This window comes from Lonchura striata, chromosome 7 (assembly GCF_050655825.1).
Source record: "Lonchura striata isolate lonStrDom1 chromosome 7, ASM5065582v1, whole genome shotgun sequence".
Lineage (NCBI taxonomy): Eukaryota > Metazoa > Chordata > Aves > Passeriformes > Estrildidae > Lonchura > Lonchura striata.
The window spans coordinates 26,663,707-26,690,558 of NC_140709.1; the positions used below are offsets into that span (position 1 = coordinate 26,663,707).

The 26,852-nt window shown below is 38.4% G+C and overlaps 1 protein-coding gene across 1 annotated transcript in view; it reads right to left on the reverse strand.

The window, feature by feature from the left end:
- The window catches only part of BMPR2 (bone morphogenetic protein receptor type 2), a 97,929-nt gene extending 71,424 nt beyond the window's left edge, over positions 1-26,505 (reverse strand). Inside the window, exon 1 of the mRNA XM_021555386.4 lies at positions 26,210-26,505. Within this exon, the coding sequence (XP_021411061.3) occupies positions 26,210-26,285 (76 nt within the window). The 5' untranslated portion in view covers positions 26,286-26,505. The remainder of the gene's footprint in view (positions 1-26,209) is intronic.
- Between the last annotated feature and the right edge of the window lie 347 nt (positions 26,506-26,852).

The following is a 26,852-nucleotide window of genomic DNA, read 5'->3' on the forward strand; positions in this document are numbered from 1 at the left end:
AGTTTGAATAGACAGTTATAGCCTTAGAACATGTAAGCTGACATATAAAATGTCCACAACTGACTACCAAAACATTTTTTTTTACCAGGTCACATAAAAAAAATGAATTATCCAAAAGTCCATTATAAAGTATTACTTTATAAAAAAGCAATTAAGCACTAAGAAAAGTCTGACTTCATGCAAACCCAAGCTGTTTATTATGAACACAAGATAAATGTCTTTGTTTGGCTTATCATTCAAGACAAGTATTCAGCAGAACATAAATGTATCCTTAACTTTGTGCTCATAATAAAAGATTTGTTAATTTTCTTTTGTATGTGCCACAATAAATTATGATTTTGAACCTGGTATTTAGCAAGTTTGCAATAGATCATAAATACAGTGGTAAAATCAACAGTCTTCATGTCCTTTTCTTGCTCATGCTAGTATCTCAAAAAACCATACAGCTGTCTAGTATCAATTATCTTTCCCATATTTTCTTCAAAAATAAACATTCTAAAAATCTCAAGCAATTGCACATTCTTCTGCATGTCATGCTTACAGGTTATCCAAACATGATGCAGAACCCCACAATAACAGCTTGTGTCCACAATAGAGCTATCACTTTACCAAATAATCCAAAACAGAGCAAGATGAAATGGGAGAAGAAAAAAAAGACCCCAGTCATAATCAACTCTTCAGTATGAAATATTTAAATTATAAATAGGTTAAGTATAAGTTTATGCAAAATTGTACTGTTCATTTAAACAAGCAGCTTTTCAGAATAGCAATAATTCTTTTAATATTATAATAATTAAACAGTTATTTTATATTATTTAATACTATTTTAAAATAATTAAGTATGATACAGTAACAGAGCTAGAAAAAGCTCCTCAGAGCTCTGCAAGTTTTCTGTTTCAATGTCTCTCATCTCTTAGTATTTCTCCCACTATAGAAGTCTCTCAAAAGCCAGCTATTATATACAGTATACTTTTTAGACAATAGTATCTACATCATCTGCATATCTTTATTATTTACATTTTCTCATTATCTTAAGTAACCAAAGGCGCACAATCCCAAAAAGTTTATAAAGCCTCTACCCTCCTTCTGCCAGGGATTAGCATATTTAAGCATTCTAGGGAGGCCCTCATGAAACAAAAGATAAGGGCTGGGAAGTACCACAAAGAAATGCTTCTCAAGTAGAAATGGGTGCTCTGAAATAAAACAAAAGGAAAAAAAAGGAAAAAACTCCAACACTTAAGCATTCACACCACTTGCTATTTACCCAATGACAGAAACAGAGGTTAAAAAAAAAATCACTGCAGAAATTCAAAAGACAGTAACGAAAGTCGGTGTATCACACACAACCAGCTCAAAGTTATTCCGTTCCTTTTCCCTTGTCTGCTCCAAAGATCACTAAAAAGCACAATAACAAGCCTTCTCCTATAAATCAAGTAAACTATCAAAGGAAATAGCAGAAAAAAAAAAAAAAGAAATCTCTCTCTCCTCAGGCAAAAAGTTCCCAAAACATCAACACTTGAGCCAAGATTTTCATTGAGACAATGCAGTTTTAAATTGTTTTATGTTTTTGTACACATCAGTAGTGAACTACTGGCTCTCTTATGCTCCACGGACCAATTGTGGTGAGACAGATTTTTCCCCTAATCGGCTGCTCAATAACTCTAGGCAACCTGTTATTCAGTAATCCAGGAATAATTCTCTCCTTCTCTCCTGGGGCCATTACACTGCCTCTCAACCCAAACTGAAGCAGGATTAGCACCATTTTTGCCTCTTCCCCTCCTCTGCTTGCTGTTTCTCTTGAGACAGAGCTGACGCTCATGGAACTGCAGGAAGCAGTCTGGAGATGCTCTGGGGAAAGAACAAGCTGGGAGCAGGGGATGTCAGCACTGCTCTCAGCAGGGTCTCGCTGGGGCTGGGGCTGGCAGGGAAGAGAAGGAAAGGCCAGCTGGCTGCCAGCGCATCCTGGAGGTGGTGGAAGCCCACAGAGGTACTCCATGCCAGGTCATGGTTCAGACCGACTTCAATCGCCACAGAACTGCACCCCAGGCTTCACTGCTTCCTTCAACAGCAAACCAAGCATCTAACAACTTTACAAATGCAAAGAAAGCATTTGTAGCAAATGCAAAGAAAGTATTTTTGAGCCAGTGGTCATATCACTGAAATAGAAATTTATGCTCATCAGTGCTGGCTGGAGGCATGTTAGAAAAGTGTCGCTGTTGTCTGATTGTTTCAGCATTCCACCGTGTCATTCCTTCCACACATCCACAAATTAAAACAAGAACTTTTTCATGGGGAAATTACTTTTATAATAATTTACTTGTCACAGTGCCTCTACGGGAATTTTACGGAAGTTTAAGTTGCAACCTTGTCCTGCGCTGAGTAATTAACAGTATAGAATTGTACAAAGAACAGTAAAATACTAAACCTTTGAGCACTAAATGCAACTGCACTTTATTCTTTGACCTCTGTGGAGCCAAAATGTAACACCATCTATTTCACAGCAACCTATTACCAAGTACATCTACTAGTTGATGAAGAATTTCAAATTTCTTCGTAAAGAAATGAGAAATGCAAAGAATCTGCTATGTTACTGATAGCACTTCAGGATTGCTTGGTTCAATTTTTTTGAAGTGCTTTAATACATTTTTGATAGCTAAGTGAATGGACTTCTGGGTAGTCAATTTGCATATATTTTGATAGAATATGCAAAGAGGTTCTCTGAACATCCCTTTAAATAAACTATAGAGAAAACATTCATTATTTCAGTAATGACGAATGATCAGTTTCTCTGTCCCAGAGAAATCAGACATCCATACATTCTCTGCATTAAAATTTAATTGGATTATTTACTAACAATGTGATTCCTTTCCTGAAAACCATTTTAGACTCATCTCTGACAGCCTCTAGAAACCTCTAGAAGTCAAGCAAAAAGTTGAAAAACTTGCCACAATTATATATTTATAAACAATTTTTTTGAAATGAAAGTAAACAAATCCACACTGAAATACCCAAAATCAAAAGCAGATTGTTGAGCAACCATCACTCAAGTTGAAGAGCAAAATCAGCAATGAGCCTGCTAGTCACAGGTGCCTGGATTCTCCTCTAAATTTATAACATCAATTTTGGCCTTTTCAGACTTCCTATTTCCATACTGCTTCCTGTGAATAATTACGCCACACAGACATTTCCGAACCATCTCTGAGCAGCAAATCTGTTACTTCCTTCTTTGTGCTGACCCTGAGTAACTTCACTCCTGGACAAATACCAGTGGACTTTGGAATTTCAAGTGTTGCAAATAATCAGACTTGCCTTTCTTTACACACAAGTATTCATGAAATTCAAGACTACTTGTCCAATGCAAACATCTCAGGTCTTCCTCTAGGATAAGGCAAAGGCGCTGGGAAGAGGGAGTGTTTCACAGAGAGATGATGGATAAAGACAGATAAACCATGCAAGACAACTGCAAAGCATCACAACAAAAATGACCTCAAATTAGTTTTATGAGAATGAACTTTGATAATAATGGAAGATAAAAAGGTGTTTTATTACTCAGAACATCCTTTCAATCTCCTTAACATAGAGGGTTACTAAAATAATGAAAGGATAAGCAGGCAAATAGCTTCCAAGCCTCTCAGCTTGGAAGGCAGGTGAATCTATCTGCAGGTAAAAAAAAATGTTCAAAGATTTGCTGTTAGAAGAAAAATATACAGTAACAGTCTTAAAATTTTGTATCTTATGAACTTTACTAGTTAATCACCCAGATCTTTCATGACTCATTTCTTTTAACTGCTTACACCTTGTAAACCATTTTGTACAGCACATAAACACTGTATTTTTCTACAGAAGTCTACAGCAAATTTCATGTTTGAAGCACCGTTGTGACATTATGATATTTCATGTTGTTACAATCATTCATCTCCTATGCAGAAGAGTCTTGCTTCACCAACAGATATGAATTATGTTATCAGTCTAATACATGTTTAAAGGCTAAGTTTAGATAGCTAGCTATGAAATCTTGCTCCAATAACATAAAAGAAGAAATACAGACCATTCTGTACCAGAGGGAAGTGCCACAGGCTCTTCAAATTTAGATTTACAATAGGATATAGATCTGGGTTATTAAGAAACCCAGACACTCACAGAATCTTAGTACATACACAGATCGTATTTCACCATCTAACAGCCAAAAATTCTTAAATAGTGAGCAGACAGAGCTAAATTTCTTTCTCAGAATAATTGCCAGAAACATTGAAAATTTCAAAGCAGGATACAAAAGCACTGCACACTCCCACTATTTAACAAGTGTTGGAGCTGACCCACAGCAGGAGCCCCATGAGCTGCAGTAACTCACCAGTCTGGCAAAAAACTAGGTCAGTAGCCCCACAAAAACACTGCTTAAATTTCTGCCAGTTAGAGACTTAAAGCTGCTTAATGAGGGGTTCCAGATGAGTACGAGGGAGAGGAAGGACTACATTGCTAGGAGCAGGAGAGAAGATGGGAGAGATTTCCTAATGGATTGCTGCTGTAGAAGGATGACTAAATCATCAGCTCCAGAAGCCTCCTGCCTAGTTCCTGAAGGCTCTTGCCAGAATGAGACAAATGGGACACAAGTAAGAAAAGAACTCCAAGTACCCCTCTGCCTCTCCTTACCTCAAAGGGCACTCACCAAACATCAACTACTATTTATTGCAGACACTTCTCCAAAAGCAATGCCATGCAACCCCCAAATTTGGTATTTATAGTTACAATTTCATACATCACCTTTAAAAACACTTTAAACACCATCCCCACAGAGAAATTATTTCTGTATGCCCCGAAATGAAAGAAAAAGCAGGGTGGCAGGGGAAGGGATAAGGCAGAGAGCAATGTATTTCTTGATAAAACTGTCTACATAAAAGAAGTGCAGCTAGAATTTTGTATTAAACATCTTAGAACAGAATAACTTATTATCTCATGGGTTACCTATTTTCAAGGTAATAAACTGCCCACTAATTCAAAAATTGTATGAATGGTGACACTATAGCACCATTTGCAAATCCCAATGCACTGACCCTGGCAAACAACATTCTGCATCAAAATAATGACAAGTGAGTATTACCCTTTGCTTCCAGCTGCCTAGCTTACACACCAGTCCTGAAACTTCCACTTTGTCCTGCCTGCTCCAAGACCATCAGTAACACAGATTACATTTCCAAACCACTGAAACACAGAGTACATCCCACCACATGACTATCTGCAGCTGAAAGGATTTGAAGTGTCTTCTAGCTATGGTGCACTACTTCTGTGTATATTCAATGAACACTGCCCAGTTGCAGCTCTTAAGAACAACACTCAATTCATTCATAAAAGGGTAACTCAGAATTCTTCAAAAATTTACTATCTAGCCTTATCTTAAACAGGAACCATGAAAAGTCAAGAAAAGATTATTTCTTACAGTGGTATATATTAGCTCTAAAACTGTTTCCTGAGGGATAATGGCTTGCTTCTAATTAAATAATAAATCACAGGGAATAGTTAAGAATCAGAAAAACAAGTAAGACATTCATTACTATTTATGAACAATATTTAGAAAGGTTCAGAGAATTTGTCTGCTAGCTTCAGTGGCCATTGGGGGTGTGTATGGGACAAAAACTACCTTCAAACCTCATTTTTCTCAGTTTCACACAACTTTTGAAAATGTATCATACCCATAATCATTGTAAAATTATGCAATTAAGTTACAGTAGTAAATATTGTAATGTTGGTTAATATTTGCTCTTGGAGGTAACATCAAATACACACCTAAAAACTCCCACAGACGGCTTTTAAAGATGTGCTGACATAACCTAAAGCCTGCAACAATAGTACTAGATAATAAATTCATGTTTGTAGTAACAATATTAGAAAGCAGCAAGAATCCATGAGATCCTGAAATGTAAAGTGTTCTGAAATTCCCTTAAAATCCAATTGCTTATTTCTGCTGAATTCCTCCCTGACATCAATCCAAAACAGCCAGCTACCTCTTTCCCATGCTCAGTTCAGACAAGGCTATGGACCTGGGAAGCCTATGTAGTCCATGCTGGATGGTCACAACAGGAGTTTACCATCTGCTAACAAGTCTGTTCTCAGTCAGGTTTTTGCCTGGGATGTGGAGGGCAGGAGTAAGTTTGGAGGTAGAGAGAAAGAAGTGTAGTTTTGTTGCTGTTGTTTTAAATACACTATTTCTGCCATGCCAAGAGTGGTCAGCATGCTCTTCTCAACAAGCTTGAACTGAAGTGACTTTGTCTATTCAGCCTTGCTAATAATACCTGAGAAGAGGATCTGTGAATCCCTTACAGGTTCTTGATAAGCAAAGCCATAGTAGCTTATCAGAAGATGCCATGCCAAACATACATTTTAGTCACCTTATAAACAAAACCAGAAAGCTCTACAAACTTTCAGGGCTGCAGTATCAGATTACAGAGACAAACCCAGCCAGTACTTCAGAAAACCCGATTTGACCTTCTGACTGGCTGCCACAAAACCTTTACTTCCTTTAAATTCTGCTCTAGCTCTACTCATATTGTTTCACTGCTTTAAGGAGCTTTCACTTCACAATGAGGACACCTCTGCCAATGCAGCCCTGCCTCTGCAAATAATTTACTGGTTACATGATTTCATCGTAAGCAGTGACTGTAACTGCAGCATTGGGGAATTTAAAACATGAGTGTCAAAACATGCACTTGCCAGAATCCCCCAACAGCCAGTGCCCTATCATCTGCAATGCCTGGCAGACCTGGAGCAGGTCTCTCCTTGCTGCAGGAACCACTAAGTATGCTTAATCAAGATGGGAATGAAAAATTCCCTCCAAGAAGGGCAACTACTTCAACACAGCCACTGTAAACTTCACCTGGCATACAGAAAAGGAGGGATTACTCTACACTGATTGCCCCCTATACCTTTCAGCCAGACTCTCATATTCCTTGTAAGATTCAACACATCTCATGGCCATAGAACAAAGTCTTGAGTCACTTAACCTCTTGCTGGCCCCATTAGAGTACTACACTGCCTCATGCAGGCTCTCAAAACTCTGGAGGGTGTGATACAGCTCATCCACAGCAGCCAGCTGCACACCTACACCTGCACAGCCATTTCAATGCTGCCTTCACAAGAGGGACCACGACAAACAGTTACTTCTCCTGTAAAGACTTTTAAAACAATCTTTCATACATAAAACTAGTTGTCAGACACACAGTTTAGGCCACTAGGACTGTCCAAGAAGACAGAACACAAACATTTCTCTCCACTGGGATACAAGGTTTTGTTATTCCAAAGCCTGATGTAAAAATTGCAGCATGTGCAGCTCCAAGGAGTTTTATGCTCTTGTGAATAAGTCCATTACAAACACTCACCTGAATACACATTCTTCTGCTTACAGAGCAGAAAACAAGCTTGAGCAGTCACTAGAATACTCTTCTCCACAGATGGTAGCTTGCTTGAGAAGCACCAGGAGTAGGGACAAGCTGCAGAATAGCAGTGATGTCAATTCTCCATCATTAGATAGTGGAGTGCTTGCATCTCTTCTTCAAAAGATTTTGCTAGCAGTTACAGATTTCTCCATGCAAATTTATTTCTCCATGAAATTACTGACTACTGAATTGATATTTTTTAGAATTTGTTAATAACATTACAAGACAAATTCAAGCAGAAGGAAAGTTTTCATCAAAACTGCAAAACAGTAGAAGACAGTGGTAATTCAGGTCAAATAGGTTACAAGTATTTACATTAACACACTATGTCTGTTTTGTCATTGGCTTTTTATCATGATTTGGTTTTGTTAAACTGACCACCACAACAAGTACTCCTGTTCTTGTTTATCTTCACATTATTTCATCTCAGTATGTTCATATCCATAACCTGAAATTCAAGTTTTACGACCTCTTCTAGAAACTAATTGCACTGTTCACCACCTTTCCAATGTTAGCCAATTGAGGACAGCATTTAGGGACAGTTGGGTTGGCATTATTTACATTTACTTACTTTTAATTTAAATTGAGAGCGGAGGGAGTAATTACATTTATTATAACCCAGCCTGGAATTCTGCCTGTAATTAAGGATCTGACACATCTTAGAAGAACTCCATTTTCAGTAGCTTAAGTCACTCACCAAACTATCAGTGAGGTCACAGATTTCATATAGCAAGCACTTTTCTACTTAGAAGTAAAAAACAGACTCTGTTAAAATGATGTTGTCATGACTGAAATAAGACTAGAAAAAATAGATTGTGAAGTCCATGTTAAAATTCCTTTTTAAAGTATTCTGTTGACGAATCCTAAAAGTAGAAGAAGCTGAATTTAAGCTGTGGCAGACAGGCTGCCTCATACCAAGGGTGTGGCTCCTGGTTGGTTTGCGGCAAGCATTTTTTTTTTCTTGTGGGGAAGTGGAAGGGGAACAGAGAGAGGATTGCTCATTTTCTTGACAAAGTACCAAAATTATAGGCCTCTGAAAAACTTCAGAAGCGGTTTGGAAATTCAATTTTTCACAGACCAGCAGCACTGGACGTGCTCTATGGTCTCTCTAGGACATGGGATTGTTGCACATACTATTTCCATAGGCAGGGGAAAATCTGGTGCTTGACTAATAAGCCGAGATGAACTTCAGCTCCTCACCCAGCAGCCAAGCACCTACTCTGGTAAAGATGCAACTAAAAGCATGACTCTGGCTTCTAATCTTGCTTTTCCCAGGGAAACACACAAAATTTAAAAAAAACAAAACAAACTGAAAATATAAAGAAAGCTGGTATGTGAAAAACAGTGAAAAGGCAGAATACAGGTCAGCAGAAAAAGCAGCAGTGGTGCCACTGCTTAGAAAAGCAGACAAAAGCAAAGGAGGCCAAAACCAAATGAAAAGACCAAAAGCCAGGGAGAAGATGCAGGTGAAACAGAGAAAAGAAAGACTGGAAGTGCTTGTGTTCTCCAATAAGGAACAACTCTGCCTTGTAGAAGCAACTTTTTATTCTTTCCCTTCCCCTACTCACCCTCCAGGTCCCTGGCATTTATTCTATGATTCTGATCACAATGTTGTGCTTAGGAGAAAATATTATTGTAGCAAATAGTAGGAAATAAACTGCTCACTTCAAAGCATACAACAAGAGATTTTTCTAATAATATCTTGTTATCACTATATGAAGTTTTGAGTTTGTGGCTGTCTTTTTATTCTCTTTTAAAATTAATTTCTTCCATAACCTTAGAGCAGAAGCTTTCACTGATGTTTCTGAATGTAAGACTGTATATTTGTATTCCATAGTATTTAGAGAATTACATCAACAAATAAAAATTGTAAGATACCATGTATTTTTAATTGGTTCACTGCAGATTCCTGTTTAGTACCAACAAGACTACATACTACAGACCTGGAAGAAGGAACAGGTTCATACTATGGCAGAGACAGATAATTATGCACAAATTGTGTGCATGTGTCATCAAAAATCTTCTCCTTAGTTTATTTACTAGTGAAATCTACAAAGACTTTAAGCAAAGAACAATCCCTCTCTGTCCAGTCTTTTCTGGTGACTAACTCAAATATGGGGTTTTCCCCCACATGCTTAAACAGATCTTTATTCCATGGTCCCTGTGAAGAGGATTCATTCTTCACACTAGCCTAGTGCCTACCTGGTGCTTCAGCCATTCAGTCACAGGGAAAATCAAAACAAAAAAAAGTTAATCTCCAATTATGTTATCAGCATTCTTGCACCTCAGTAAATTTTCATGTGCTTCCAACTAGTAAATCATTGAAATAACCTTTTCTGTTAGAGATGTCTCATCTTTCCATCTATTAACCAATTCTCTACCACACATTTATCCATATGCCACAAAAGATTGTGATACTTTTAATTCTACTGTACTTTTTAATTAATATAGTTTTAAATCTGTACCTAGTTAGAATGTTTCTCCCACAGTAAAAAATCTGAAGCTCAGTGCTCATGTCCACTTTCATAATGGCTTTCATGTGGCCATAATGTAAGCTCTGGTAACTAAAGCATTTTAATTCAAGAATCTAATACCACTACATTGTCCATTTTGGAATTTGGAGATGCTCAGAGTTCCAACTGTCCAAAGATGACTTACAATGCTGTCTCCTAATTACAAAGCCAATAATTTTAACTATGACCACAATCATCCTGAGCTTGCTCTCTCTCACACACAGACTTAAGAAAAATTAAAAAGCTCACCATTAGCAAAAATAAGAGCTATTACAAATAGGAAGGGTTGGAAGTCAAATGATTACAAGAAAAAAAAATTGCCACAACTACTAATTAAACTAATTAAAAACTAATTAAAGTTTCACCACAGTATATGTATCTTCAAATTCACCAAACTGCACTGAGAAGTTGGCAATATCTGAGTAAATCCATGTGATCTGCTTTTATTGATTCTTAGACACTAACCCACTGGACTCCCTAATGCTAAACTTACTACTTGAGATGCAAAAAATTAGTAGCTTCAGAAAAGGTTAAATGAAAACACTCTTAGGGTTACATCTGTTCATTTTGGGTTTAGGAGTTTCTTGGTATCTACAGAGAAAGCAGGACTCAGAATAATTCCACATGTACTAGTATTAGACACCAAAGCATTCCAGCACCATAACTGGATAATGCTAAGGCTCAAATTACCTCTCTTCTACACAGGCAGAACAGACGCTTGAAGAACACTGGGCAGAAGAGAGAAACAAAAGTGAAAAAAAAACCAAAGGAAATATAAATATGAAAAAAAAAGTCATGAAAGTAATGACATTTTAGCAATGTGTTCACGTCTCTACAATTTGTTTTTTCTCACAATACAAAACCCCAACTAGATTCACTCTCAAAAGATGAGGAAGAAAATAAGTTACACAGGGAACATTCTAGTTTCCTGCTGCTTCTAAGAAAAGTAGTGAAAGCATGTCAGAGTAAAGAGACTTGGAACTGCTAATTTAGATGCAGCTTGAGATTAAAAATTCACTTTCATCTAAAATAAGGAACATCCACCATGTGTCTACCAAATAAACACTTTTTGCTGAGTCATTAAAATATATTTAAGTAGTTAGGCAATTGTACACACTACCTCTTTAGTCATCTGTTTCTTAGCTGTTTTATTAAACATCTCAGAAACAGCTCAATCAAAAAGACAAAGAGCATGAGTGAATGATACAAACTACAGATATTTGGAATCTGTGGCCTGCTTGGCATAACAAGTTGAAGAAATGTAGTGTTCAGGAGTGATTATTTAAAAAATCAGTTTAATCAGAATTCAAATAGCAATAGGGTAAGGCACAAAGTAAAACACTCCAAAATATATTTGAAATTACAGCATTTTCTATTTTGAGTTTTTTATATAGAACAAAAACAGAGAAGTTAACATTGGTGAGAAAGTAATAAATTGATTTCTAAACCTTCCAAAACAAAAGTTTCCTTTTATAATTGCCATCTCTAACAGTTGTATGTTTTGCAATAAAGCTGCCACTTTTTAAAACTTATCTCTCTGAGACCAGCTTTACTGACTACAAAGCTATCACAACCAGCTTTCTACCATGATAAATCTCAAAAAATCCATCCTTTTGGGGTTGTAATGGATGGATGGTGAAGTGGATGACAGTGCACTCCAAGGCAGCAAACCATGTATGTGTTCCTCTTTGCTGGTGGCACACTTAGCAATAGCAAGATACTTCATCTCATTGTGGTCCTACTCCCATCCACTGTGTATGTATTTTTTAAGTACTGTCATGCTTTTGCTCGTTATAATCACAGTGGGGCCTCAGCATTTGTTTTTTCTCTTTAAACATCTGTACTGCATTAATCAATGTGTGCAGAGCAAGTTCTCAAAACACAACTGGGGTTTCAGAACAGAGCACCCAGGGAATGAGACTTGTCTCCACATCCCAAGAAAAAACAAGATTTATGGCAACTTAGACAATTGTTTAGAGGGGAAAAGAAGCTATTTTTAACTATCCTTCTAAGTGGCTGCACTTAAGGGAGGCTCCCATTTCCTTTCTTCATCTTACACAGCAGCCCTAACTACTATTTCCTTTTCTCTCAGCTGTTTTTACAAAGTATCAGGGCTTGCAGCTTGCAACTATGCACTGTCTTCAATGCTGTCACAGGTTCAAAGCAAAAGCCAGACACTGCTTCCAAACCAACTTCTGCCCTGAAGAGCAGCAGGCAACTTTACCTTTGAGTGTATCTATTTCTGTTCCACACAGAAATAGCAAGCCTGAATTAGGTAGGGCCCTGAGGCCAGCCAGGGGATCCAGATTTGCTGTGTAAGTAATTGTAAAAGGGGATCCAAACCTCACACAAACTACTACAGATTCTGATTGTGCTGCTCAAGCACTGCTGATTGGTGTGATCATTTGTACTTGGGACAATTAAACTCCAGTACAGGAATCCAGAGACAGACAGCACTGCTAAAACAAGTCTTCTGCAGTCCTTAACAAAACGACATAAATGCTGCCATATGCCAAGTATGGGACATGAGAAAGGAACTCCGTCTTTGTCCTCAGATGGAGACATTTGAGACGAGGATAGTATTTGTGTTCACATTTGTATACATTTGGTGAATAAAAACCGGAAGGATAGGAAGGGCAGAGCAAGCAAAGGCTGCAGCACTTCTAAGCTAACTTCCAAAGACTGATCTCATCAGTCTTGCACAATACAATTCCAACACAAAGATGAAAATTCAAAATAAATCTAGCAGAACTGCAAGGTATCTGCTATCACAATAATGACTAGATACAGACCTCCAAGAGAGCATGATCATTTTCTTTTTGAACTCTCACACCCACCTTCCCCTGCCACACAGGAGTTGACAATGCTGGGAATAATTCTGGGTTTTGTCTATGTGGTGACAATTTATATTGCCAGTTTGCCTCTCAAAACTCCTGGAACCTTTTAATAAAATGCACCAAAAGAGAAATAGTTTGGGAATCTGTGGCATGGAACCTGTATATTCCTCAAGGACTATAATAGCCCTTCACACAATTTTACCTTAACTGCCCCCTCTCCCCAGATCTTAACTGAAGCTTCTTATGATTCTTCTGAAAGCATTATTTAAATATATATCTGAAATCACTTCCTTAATTACTCAAGCTCATGCATGTTTAAAAGAAGTTTTGTAGGTGAGCCACCTCTTGTGGGCTGAGCCAAGTTTAGGTAGGCAATGACTGTCCTACACTGCCTCTAATCTCACACCAACAGATCCCCCCCAGAACAAATTATACATCCACAGTGGATCTGTTAATTAAGATTCTCAGAGTCTGTGTTCTGCAAGACAATAAAAGTAGAAAAAGAAAGGAGCCTTACTTTTTGAAAGCATACCAGAAGAGTCAGAGAAACTAAGCATTCCTCTAGGGAAGAATAAACTTCAGTCTCTTGCACTTCCTTTATGCACCCCAGTTGATCTGAGCACTTACCAAAGATAGATCTCTTTTTAGCAACATGATACAACTAGTTTCTTTTCATTAAAGAGAAGAAACGCATAAAACAGCAATGTTCAAGTGGAAATAAAAATGTCTTTCTACAATAACTGAAATAAGGGCAATAAGTGAAATTTAAGAAATCAAGTAAAAAGCACACATAAAGAACCACCTCTGACCTGGAGGATATAACATCCATGGGGAACAAAGAAGCAGGAGAGCATGCAACTGTGAAAGTCTATTCCCTGCAAGGCCTTGAAATTACCCCTTTTTCACCAAATGAGGCAAATACCTTGTAGAGAAAAACACCTCATAAAAACCACCATAGTTATGCACAAAGTATCTGAATTAAGGTCAGATAGTTGCTATAATGATAGTTATGGAGTTTATATGACTAATTCATGTTTATTTATAATGCTCTGGGTTTAGGTAATTTTGATTTTGTGAGTGAAAACAAAACTACAGAACTGTGCTTGTTCTCTGCTAAGAACATTTGCATCTTCCCTTCTTTAAATGCTCCACTTGGATCTTAATCTGCAGGATTACAATCTCCTGCTCAAGCAGAACAACTGACAAGGGACAAGGATGTTCACAAAGCCAGATAACAAAATATGAAACAGTGTTAATGTACTTAATTTATCCTACAGTAACACAGCATCTGCATACTTACAGCTTCTTTCTAAGAGCTGTCTTAACACTTACCACAGGTTAGGAACATACACAGAGTCAATCAAAGCACAGCAGTTGGCAAACTGGTTTCCATCTGAACTCATCCTCTTCTTTTACATCTCTTTGTTAAGAGTTCTTAACAATTATCCTCAAGCTGTCATGGTGCATCTCACACTTGGTGGCTTGGTACTGTTAGGGGCATCTGCTATTAACTGTTTGTCCTCACATAACCAAGAAAACCTGAAAATACCTTTCCACACTTTCCTCAGTATCTCCCACATTTTTCCACCCCTAAGTCCTCTTCAACTAATTCTGGTAGTGTCTACGTAGATTCCGCTACCAAATCCAGCAGAAATATTTAAACAGGGCTCACTTTGTGTTACATCACACTTACCTCTTAATTTTGCTATGCCTTAGAAGTAGACACCATCCAATTTAATAAATAAAATGCAATTTAAAAGCCCTTTTCCTGTAAATGCTGTTTGAAAAAGTCAAAGCTTGCTCTGTTACTCTTCAATTTAAGGGAGCTGAGTTTCTACTAGTGCTTTCTAATACTTATTGCTATAAAAGTGCACTTCAAACTTCCTCCCACCTCAACTAGATAATAAGCTTTTCCTTCAATCAAACATAATTAATTGTACAGCAATTCATTAAGCCATTTCTTTCAAAAACCACCACCCCTATAAAATGAGGAGGAGCCAGCATTCTGCAATTCTGATCGCATCCTTTCAGGTGAGACCCTCAACTTCAGGACCTGTGCTGCTGGTGATGGCACCGAGCTCTCCAGCTGCCTTTCTGTGTGCCCACCACAGCACATTCTTCAGCTGCAAGGTCACTTTTAAGAAGGTGATTAGCCTGCCTTGTTTGCTACAGGATGAATGATGCTCTCGTGCCTGTCTAGACTGAGACTTGATGGAATGCAGTTACCTCTGCACCTCTATTCCCACACCTCACGGAAGTGAAGCAAGCTGCAGTGTTATCAATTAAGCACTGAAACAAACTGCTTTATGTAATTGCCACAAAGGAATTTACTATCGGATTCCATCGCATATGTCATCCTCCCGTGCTATTAAATATTTCAGCTAAATGCAATAACTGTTTGTTTATGGTATTCCTGCATTTTAAACTAGCCAGTTGCAGTTACGTGTTGAAAGCACATGTCGGTAACATAAAGGTAAATTTGTGACATCCTTATTCTAACCATCCTAAAAAGAATAACAAAACCAAGGGTGGAGAAGGATGGACAAATCTAGGAAAGAATCAAGACATAAATACCTTCTTCTGTAATAACACTGGTAAACATCCAGCCAGGATGTCTAGTTTTATCTGGGGAAGCCAGGATATTGCAATAGACTTAGTTCTCCGTGTTTCCTGGCAGTCTCAATAAAATGCCTGATCTCCAAAACCTTTGTCAAGTTCAAAGAGCTACCTATAAATGTGTATGAATGAATACAGTATTCAGAACACAGGAATACTAAAAAGTCTTGTGGGATTACACCAGCATCTTGTATAATAAGCATCTGGAAATAGAATATAACTGTACTGGACTTCATTGTCCCAGAGCAATTCTGGGTTTAAGCTTATAGCATGAACACAAAAAACATGAAAAAAGCAACACTGAGAGGCTCAGAACTGGCATCACATCAGCAGAGAAAGGGAAAAGTGACTTATTAAATTTCCATTTAAATAGAGAACATTCACATAAATGTTCATTTCCCCCTCAGCAAAGATATAAAAGACAAGTTACTTGATACAATAAAAAAGTTCAGTATGTAAAATTATCTGGATTTATCTTCAATTAGAAGTCTGTCTAAAGGCTGTTGATGTCTTTGGGTTTTTCTTTTGCATTATATGCATGAACATATTGTAGGAAGACTGGAAGTGATATAGAACAATGTTGTTAAATGTATGTTCAATTCTGTATGTCTGAAAATTATGGATTCAACTACATTTAAAGATTTGAACTTGGCAGAAAAGATACCATATACACAACAAATGCATTAAAGCAGTACCAAAGAGAAGCCATCTCACCTTGCTGTAGTAAAGCAACACTAAAACATAGGTACTGTATGGAAAACTCCATAGCCTTTCAATCACTTAAATTAAGTACTGGTTCTCATGAATATGTAACAACAAGATTACTCATAATCAAAAAGACAAAGACATAAAAAAGGTTGAGATTTTAAGCAAATTCTTATTTCAGTTAGTACAACTGTGGATTATTCAGACTCTCTGTAAAAAGGTTCTGTAAATTTTTGCATTATATGCCACATAAATTTTTTTTTAATGTTCTTTGAAAATTAAAATTTTGCTTTTCATCTGTTTCTTTACAGGTCAAACAAAAACCTGTTGCTCCTATTATCATGAGCACTGGCTATACACAGTGCAGTTCAGACAGAATTCTAGGGCACATTCTGGATTTACTGGCAATTTCAGATACTTTCTCACTTAGCCAGTGCAAGCTTCCTTGTGAAACAGGGCATCCAGGAGTGAGAGGACAATGCACATTGCCCTGGTGCTACACACAATTCACTCTTCTTCACAATGGGTCTCTCGGTGTTTAATGAGAACCTTAATTAACTGCAGAGCTTTTTTTTTTTCCACCTATCTTCTTCCCTCGTCATTGGATCACCAAGTCTGTTCCTAGTTTTGTTTATACCACATTAAAAGCCCATTCTTTATTTTTTTGCATGCCTTATTATGTTCTCAGCTCAGCTCTTTTGTTACTAATCCTTCTCCCTTCTCCTCTTCCAAAACCAGTCAAGAAAATGAAGTTGCTGGCCACGATATCGCTTTGACAATATTTGCTTCCTTTTGCAGACCTTCACTTCTTCAAGATGAAAGACTTTGTTTTGATGACTACTTCAAAGTACATAACGTCTGAATAGTTGTTTCCACATTTTAGTATTCCATTTCTCAACAGAACTCAATGCAACATCCCTTTCAGTACATTCCCTCTTAAATGCCTCTAGATTTCCTCAGTGAAGTGACTCCTGCTCACAATATTCTTACCAGTCATATATATTATGGCACCACTTATTATTTAAATGTCTTAGGACCTCACTGATTGTTTTTCCCCTGTACATTGCAAAATGAGAAGAAAATATTCTTACATTCTGCAAGTGAAAACACAGAGTCATTATATTATTACTGTATCACTAGTGTTCCTTACTTTAAACAAGCTCCCCTTCTCCCCATTTTTAAAATTAATTTACTATATGATGTCGTATTTAGATTGTGTATTCCTGTACCCAAAGGCCATATCTTCAGTTTTAAGTAGCTATGCAGTCTACATAAAGATTAGTAAAATAATAATTAGGGGCTTGTTTTGCACACAAACATTCTATTCCAGTATTTCTTAAAATAAGGGAAGTTAATTGGCTGACAGCTTCCTTAATGGTACTATTTCTCTGACAGGAAACAATAAAAGCAAACGAAGTCTCTCTATTTGCCACTTTAGCTATTTCTAAGTCTGTATGGAAAAAATCAGGAAAAATATTTACTAGATTTCAAATTCTTGGCTAAAACAATGAGAAAACACTGTGATCAAATATTTGTGTTTTGCTGCAACAACATTAACTACTACAGATCAAATGTAACTAAAATTTAATTAGGTCAGATTCATCTTACTAAAAGAGAAATCATAATAACTAAAAGAGAAATTATTTAACAGGTCCTGATAGAATCTGGATGTAATTAATAAGTGTGAAGTTTACCTATCCCGCAAAATAAGCCATTTATGAGGACTTTTGGAAATTAAGAACACCATGCAAACAGTAAATTTTGCTAATATTAAAATATTAGGTTTTAGCAGCAGAACATAATGGTAGGCTGGAATTTTGGTAACATAGTGAGTACATAAGGATACACACAGACACACACTCATATATACATGTATGTTTTACAATTCATCTTCACTGTATCTATGTCATACACATAGAATTGAGAATTTGCATATTTTCGATATAAAAAAAGTTTACAAAGATCCAAATAATGCCGCAGTGGGCATGAGGAATGATTTTGCGTGCCGCTTCCGCATCTTTTTTCACTCATTTAAATTCACTGAGTCATTCATCCCTGCCTGCAGAGCCGAGTAAGAATAGCACAGAGGCTGGAAGGAGTTCTTCCACTTCCCAGCGAGTGGCTCTCCAGCAGGGAGGCAGGAGCGTGCCCGGGCTCCAGTTAGGGCTGCACAGCCCGGCTGCCCGGGCACTTCGGTCCTGGCAGCTGCAGCTCCCCGGCCTGGGCTGCACGGCCAGAAATAAAGGAAAAGAACTTCAAACATGCAAACGTAAGAAACCAACACCGTGGTGGCATCCAGACGAATTTCATTACAGGGTTCCTTTTATCCTGCTCTGATTGCAGCTGAAATTATTTTAATACAGAAAGCTTCTGCCTGGGCTAGGTGCCTGCTTTGCATACATATGGCAGTGCTGCTGTCTAACTAAAAAGACAGTCGCTACAATTTTCCTACTACTTTCGTTTTCTTCACCTTATTATATTGGTTTTACATACCATTCATATCTCAGATAGTTAAATATAATTAACATTTATATTTAAAAGCTGATAATAATTTTTAAACATCTTAACTTTCAGCCAAGTCCCATCTCTAAAAATAAATACAGAAAAACAATTTCTAGTGTTTAGGTTTTAAAGAAATAAAACAACAGACAAAAATTCACAGCATGCAGCACATTATCTTCTGCGAAAATATGTCCACACCAATATTTTTGCAGCTTGGAAGGAACACTAAGACTCCCAGAAATCGGCTTCACTGACTTGTCTCTGAAGGACAGCATCAGAAGGAAGCACTAATTTTCAAGTACATTCAGCAACAATCTGACTACAACAGAACCCCTCCATTCCTAACATAAGCAAGCATTTTTTTTACAGCGGATTGCTAAGCATACTGCTGTGAGATCATTTATTTAATATAATCGTTAAAAGAGAAAATAGCTTTAATGGTACCACAACCCACTATTTTTCCTGATATAAGTTTGCGAAGTCTAACAAGGGATTGTGGATTAATTTTAGTTCTTGGAAAGATCTAATTAAGGTTCTTTAACATGGATGGTCTAGGAGTCTTTTATCAAATATCTGCTGATTTAATTGTAGAAATAAAATGTTTTATTTTTAACAGAAACCAAACCATACTAAGGAAGTCTCAGAAGGCAAAAGCAAGAGCAGTATATCATGTTTAGTCAGTTGTTCTTGTCCCTGAACTACATTAAAGCTTCTCACACCAGGTAAACCTGACCTTTGTGACTTATGCAGAGGGAAGTGCACTGCATGCCAAGAATGACGAGCTTGAGATGACACTGCCAACGCCCAACATTTTGATATTAATTAAGTGCTGCATTCTCTAATGTATAAACTAAGGAGCCCAATTAACATACATGACCTACGATCATACTTACAGCCATCTCACCACCACCAAAAAAAACCAAAAAAGCCTCTTACCCATCTTTTCTTACACCCATCCTGCTTACAACTCAGAATAGTCAAAGGATCTATAGCAGAAACAGCAGCATAAATGTCAGCTTTTGGCTGGACATAATAGTAAGAGCTTCTGTACTGACTTGTTAGTGGCAGGTGGGCAAGGTAATGCAAGGTTCCCTGTACCACTGCCAGTGCCATTGTCTGCCACTTACTCCAGCCCAGAAGGTGACAGTACATATCTTCCCATAACTCCTGCTTAAACAAATAATAAAACTACTTTTCATGAACCTCACAGATGGAAGAAAGTATAAATATATGCATTACAAAAGCATTCAAAGGGACTACTGGAAAAGCCTGAGTTACAGCACTGTTGAAAAGATCATAAGGAAGCTTGATGTGTGGGATATCTGAACTACAGAATATAAACAGGACAATCAGCTAAATGCAGTTTTGAAAGTGTGAAAAACAATGCATACCATTTAAGTTACTCATACACGCTGCGAAGTTCATAAATGGATGATAGGCATTCAGTAAAATTATTTGGGCATTGTTTTGCAAGTTCAGTCCAAAAAATTGGCTATTACATGTCTCAGAAACACCAGTTGTTCCACAAGCAGCAAACTAATTGCCTAGAAATGTGACTTTTCTCCCATACTTCTTAGCCAACTCCCACATCTCCCACAGAAGGGATCCCTCATTCTCCTCCAGATCTCCTACAGCATGCCAAGTGAACAGGAAACAAAATATTCTGTGCATAGTCCAGAGCAGTGTATGCACCAAGACTTACATCCTGGGCTGAGGTTATGCTCCTCTTTTCCTTTGAAAAACCTCCACCTTGGAACTGTTTCTCCTATTGCTCTATTCGTTCCCAATTTTTCACAAAAATGGTAGCAAATGAATCTCTTGAGACTTTTCTCATCTTTCACATATGGTTGAAATTGGCTAGCAGATTATGGAGTTAGAGGTGGAGACAGAAGGGTTCACAGATGTCAAAGACAAGTCTTGTGGGTCCATAATGCCTATTTTTGCTTCCTTCTTTCACAGAAGTAATAAACTAAAGAGAGGATACAGAGTACTGAGAGATGCAAAAAGTGGACATATTTACAGTTCAAAACAGAACACATGCAAACTCAGTAAGGCAACTGACAAAACTGACACATCCCAGTGACTTGAAACAAAATGCCATCACCACCCAAAAGCTTGTGGTTTCGAAACTTTCAAGACTGAGGGGAAAAGAGAAGGGTAAAGGCATCATCTGAATGACTCTGTGTCTCATTCATTCTCACAAGAAAGAATAGAAATCTTCCAAACTGCTACCTTTATGCTTTCTCTCCCTTCCCAGTGCAAAAGGTTCATTCCACTCATCCTCCAAGCAAGTCTGACAAATGTTCAGACTCTGTCTCTGTCTGGCTGTCTAATACACCTTGGTTCTCATCCCACAGCAAAGCAGACCCAATCCTTCCTCCTTTCAAATCGCTCCTGTCCGAGCCTTTCTTCCTGCTCACCACACCCCCTGACTGACCTCTCCTATCAGATCCTCAGCTGCTCAGCCCAGCTCCCCGCTCTGCAATTAACACATTAGCAGGCATCTCGAGTCAGGAAGGCATTATCAGGAATCGAAATTTTGGGTAGAGCACAGTTCTCAAAGTTTTTAAAAACTGCAAAATTGCATTTTAAAGCACTGATGGTCAACTCAAGGTTTTCATCACAAATTACTGCAGCCAAGGTCAAGACACTAAGCTTAAACAGGGAATTTACGTAAACTAATATTCCTTGGCAATTGCCTGTGTATGTACACTACACTACATTTTCAGGTAGATTGCCACATATTAATTATGGCATATCTTAAACAATCTTGCATTATAAAAGAGGCAAAAAAAATCTAGTACTGTTGAATTATGAAAAACATTATAATTAAGCACTGTAACAGGCCAGACTACCTAGACAGGCTGTGAAATCCCTCTTCACTGGAGATTTTAGAGATGTTAGACAGACATTATTATCTGCACTTACACAACCAGACCATGGAGGAAACAGAGAAACAACTTCCAGCAATAAGAGGGGAAAAAACCCAAAAAACACTACACCAACAAAAACCATAAACAAATAAAAAACAATCAACCAAAAAAACCCCAAAACAAAACACCATAAAATCCACACTGCAGAAAATCAGTTTGTATATTGAAATGTTAGTCTTTTGGGGAACAGTTCTTGTATTTCACTTATTCTTAAATTCAAAATCAAACAGTGAGTAGCTCCACTAAGTCTACAATCTCAATAAAATTAATAGTTACTGCCTCTAAGCTATGCACAGATTCCAGTCCTACCCAACCTAAATCATCACCCAGCCTGTTTTATTCAGGGCATAAACATTTTGTTCCAAATGAAACTTTACACTCAGCTCGCAGCTCTGGCTATAAAGTTATATTCTGCCCAGAAAATGACAGCACATATTCATAGCACAGCCAGACTGAGTCCAAACACAATGCAGCTCCAGTAAGAGGCACTCTGTTGTTAGGAATAAAACATTTCTGAAGAACCCTATATCACTTTCTTGTCACTTCAGTGAGAAAGGTAGAGGAAGATGGTATCTGCCAAGGAAACAATGCCACTGACTATACAAATTACTGAGAAATACTTAATGAAATGTAAAAAGGAAGGGAAACAACACTGTAGAAGTCAACAAGTATTTTTTTACAGAAATTTCTAACAAGTGCTAGGGAGATGCCATTAAAACAACCACTTCAACAAACTTCACTGTAGGAATAATTTTAAGAAATACAGTTATGCTTCCCTCTTTGTCCAGGGTGCAGTGAGGTTGGCCTGCCTTCATCAGAGAAGGCTAGGCAGACAGTCCAGCCAACTGTCTAATGCGTAAAACAAAACCACTCACACTGGAGCAAGGTATCTGTGTAATGTCTCAGGGCTTGAAATTTGGGTTCCTTGGCCACCAGATGAGCACAGCTTCCATTTCCTCACAGGCTGTGCTGACACTGCACAGTGCAGTATCCCAGTACTGAAGTTTGCTTGGGAACTGGAAGCACCTGAGATAAAATATCACAGAGGCTCATACAGGCTGATTTACCTAATGGAAAAATGGTTCTTCCCAGCAGGGTGAATGGCTCTGTGGACAATCCTGGGCTTCCACGGCTACAAAATTTTTTTACACAAGCACACAGCCCATGAAGCCCCATGAAGCCTGGTGTCCAGGCTGCACCTGTGCTGTGGTTATCCTTCAGGCATCCCAGTGTGACCTCAAGCCAACAGCCTGGCTGCCATTTCCCAGGCTAAGATTTCTGAGACGGCTCCCAACACAAACAGAAAAATAAACATAATTTCTAGGTTACATTTGAAAAAAACATAAGCAATGGGTGTAGCTCTTGTACATAAGTAGAAATTGGGGTGCAGATAAGTTTAAAAAAACCCACTCTTTAATATGCAAGATACAGGGTCAGTTACTAAACTGAATTAGAAGAAATGAGTTCAATATCATTTCACCCAATTCACATTTCAGACAAATTATGTTGAGATACTACAGTAAACAAGCAAGACAGAATTAGATAAAGATGCTTCAGTCACTCATTTTAATTAATAATTAGAATTATCATTAAAAAAATTCAATCTCCATCCAATTCCTTTAACGCTTTAATTTTTGCAGCCCTGTTGAACCGCACAGATACTCCCAAAGATAAAAGGATACCCTGCTTGCTTTAATTTTCACCTTATACTTTCTGCAAATAATTTACACACTGTACAATGGAATGCTGTCTACTGTGGACATGTATGCAGAAGGAAAAGTGGTTCAGCATTGCATATCACATAACGTAAGCAAGTGAAATGAGGAAAGATTGTATCTTTAATATCTGCTCCATACGAACACCCAAACAAAATTCTTTTGCAATACTGCGAAACAGCTCAAAGGCTCACCAATCAATCACCTCTTCAGGCAGAAATCCTCATGATTAACACACCAGAATCCTCTACAATATAAAGACATATATATATATATATATATGTCTCATAGTTCTAAACAAAAGATTTAGAAATAAGGATTTTAAATAACCTGAAAAATAAAGAACAAAGTGTTGCAAACCATTTTTGTCCAATACTGCTTTTTAAACCTCTACCCAAGACTGCTGTCAGTAAAATGTCCTCACTAAAGCATTTCTCTTTACAAAGACTAATACATTCTTTAAATGCAGACTTATCAGATAACTGTTAAGATCTGTATTTTATGGAGGAAGCCAGTAATATTTTCCTCCTAATAATCAGCAAATATTTCTGCATCTAGAGCTAGTTCTTTATTATATCTTCAATTAAAAAGGGGAAGGGAAAACCACCTTCTCGCTTCATTCATATTCCAGATTATGAGTGGAACTATCATCTACAAGAAGATGACACAAAAAATCGGTAAGATTTTTTTGTGTCATCTTCTTTATTCATCATTTTATCTTTCCTTTCCTGTCCATACTGAGCCCAGGTCTTTGTGGAGCACTCCCCGGAGAGGTCCAGATATTCTACTCCAGACAGAAACTTAAAAACCTGTTATCAAAATGCTTTCCCTCTGATGTCATGATTTTGCATTTATAGGCACTCAATTCTATACACTGCCAAGATATAGTATCTGTTCACTAATCAGAAGAAAGAATAGGGGTTTCAAAGCTACAAAGGCAGCATTCTCACTTGGATGGGAGTGTACAGTTCATACTTTGGGGGAGGGGAAGAGAAGAAAGAGTGTTGGCTCTTTCATGAACATAAAAGGGCAGAATTACACATTAGTGTAGCTTCCCCATGTATAGACATTTTTTTTCTGAAATGCAGTGTAAACTTAAAATCAGCCATTAGCTTCCTTAACTAAAGCTCAAATCATCCATGTAATTACTTTTACAGAGGATTATGACTAAGTTTTTTTTAAATGTGAATTGTTAAAATTTCACAATTAAGAAATAAATCACAATGGGAAAATAGGTGCCTATTCAAAAACACCCAACCAAGCTGGCATCGTTAATACCCTTTAAACAAGGCAGAACTGAAATACTGGGAATGCTTGTTGCCAGTTCAGAATTGAAGTGAATTGGGTAAACCGTGCAAATAGGTTCTTAGAGCACCTGCCCAGCCCTTGGCCTGGTACAAATCTGTACTTGTTCCTTCAGCAACCCTTCTTCATCAGGGCACAGAAAATACCAACTCATTGAAGTTTTCAAAATGGAAAAAAACAAAACCAAACAAACAAACAAAAAAAAAAACCAAAAAAACCTACACTTTTTTAAAAAAAATACATTTGAAAGAAAAGTTGGAATGCTGAGCATTCTTGATTCATATGTGCTTTAATACCAAGATTTTTGACCTTCAGAAGTCCCTTCTCCCAGGAAAAAAAAAAGGGAATAAACCAAAAACACTCCTCAGAAACAGCCACAGAGAGACGCTGCAGACATCCATCTAAAATAATGGCAGCCAAAGGTCAGGATAATACAGGGAACACCATGCTTTTTATTTATTAATCTTCCTGAAAGAGACCTCTTAGTAAGCAGAAGCAAGAAAATCAGGGACTATCCAGTCAGAGAGATGTAGAAACTGCCTAAACATGTGTCATTTCCAGGATTTTCCTAATAATGATACCAAGTATCCTCAACTCTGACAAATTAATTTTAAGACCTCACTGAAATATAACATGGAAACCACCATCAGCTTGTTAGGTCATGTTAGCAAGATTCAGCAATTTTTCTCTGAAGATTCGCTTATCTATATCCAGAAGATTACAAAATATCACTAAGAAAAGCAAGCACTGCAGATTGGATCCTGATCAGTAAAACGACAGAAAAGTCGTAGGAGTCTTCCAAAAGTGCTGGGAAATGCATACTGCAAGAACAATTGGTATTCCTGCCTAGCAAAGCTGGGTTACACTAAAAGGCTCCAACATGTTAATCTGTCACCGTGACAGAAAAGCAAAGGATGCCAGACCAACACACATCTCTTTTCCAACACCCCGCATATCTAACACTGAGCTTCCGAACACAATTAAAAATAGGACTAGTGTCCAAATATATGAGTAAGGGTGTTCTTAGCATTTCTGCTTCCAACTTCTTGTTACAAAAAAAGAGTACCCTTCAAGACCTTTCGGCATTTCCTTAAGAGTGTTTTTTTGTGTTCTATAATCACAAGTGACAGAAGAAATAGCTCCGTATTTGCTTCAGATCTCTCCAATGGAAAAAAAAAATACACATTACAGTAATTCTGTTACAAAACTACAGCACATGTGTGAGGCCCCGAGAAGCACCGATGCTGATAAAATTAAAAATGGCTGTGCCCGAAGATCCCACAGCGAAACAGGCACAGCTCTGCTGACGATTAAAATATATATTAAAAATTCCTGCATTACCTTACAAAAGGCGAGGTATGCAAAACTAAAAGATTATATATATTTCCAAAACTGAAGTAACTTATTAGACAAGAGATGCAGATCTAAGCAAAGCATTCTTATACTGAGTGCAGGTCTCGCTCATTTACACAATAAAGCAGATTTTATTCCCCGAGACACTCAACGTATCAAGATTTCAAAACTTTTATCAGGCTTCGCCGCTGAAATAGATGCACACCACTCGGTGAGGAGGCAGAGATGTGCCCGAAGAGCAGCGGACCCCACCCCCTTCCCGCTGCCAAAATGGCCAGTTCGTTCCACCCAGTGGCTACTCACCAGCCGCAGTGCCGAGCAGCAGGGTGGCACTGGAGAGCAGGAGCACCAGCACAAGGTGCTGCAGTGAGGCAGGCATACCTGGGCAAGCCACGGTTCGAGCCGGCAGGAGAAAAAAAAAAAAAACAAAAAGGGGTAAAAAAAACACCCAAACCCCGAAGAGAGGCGAATCCTCCTGCTTTCGCACAGCCTTCCTTAACTCTCTCGGTTTACAATCCAGTCTGGAAGGGCAAATGGCAGATGAGAGGAGCCGTCTTCGCTCTTACTCCATTAGAGCCGCCTGCCTTCATGCCTGGGGAGCCGGCAGCGCTCAGCGGACACGGGGGAAGCGCCTGGCTCTGCCTCCCAGCCCCGAGGCATCTCCCCCGCCGGGGAGGACGGCGGCACGCTCCCGACCCCGCTGGGAACCGGGCTATTTCCCACGCAGCTTCACGACATCGAAGAAAGCGCCCGGTCGGGAAGGGAACATATCCAGACGCGCCCACCGCGGTGTCAGTCAGCGCGGGCCCTGCGGGCTGCCCGGGGCGCGGAGAGCGAGCTAGGGGCTCACGGCGGCGGCGCGTCCCATCCCGGCAAAGGGCTCTGTCCTCTGGCCGCCGCTCCTGCTGCCTCACGCTCCGGGCAAGGCGGCGGCGAGGCCCCCTGT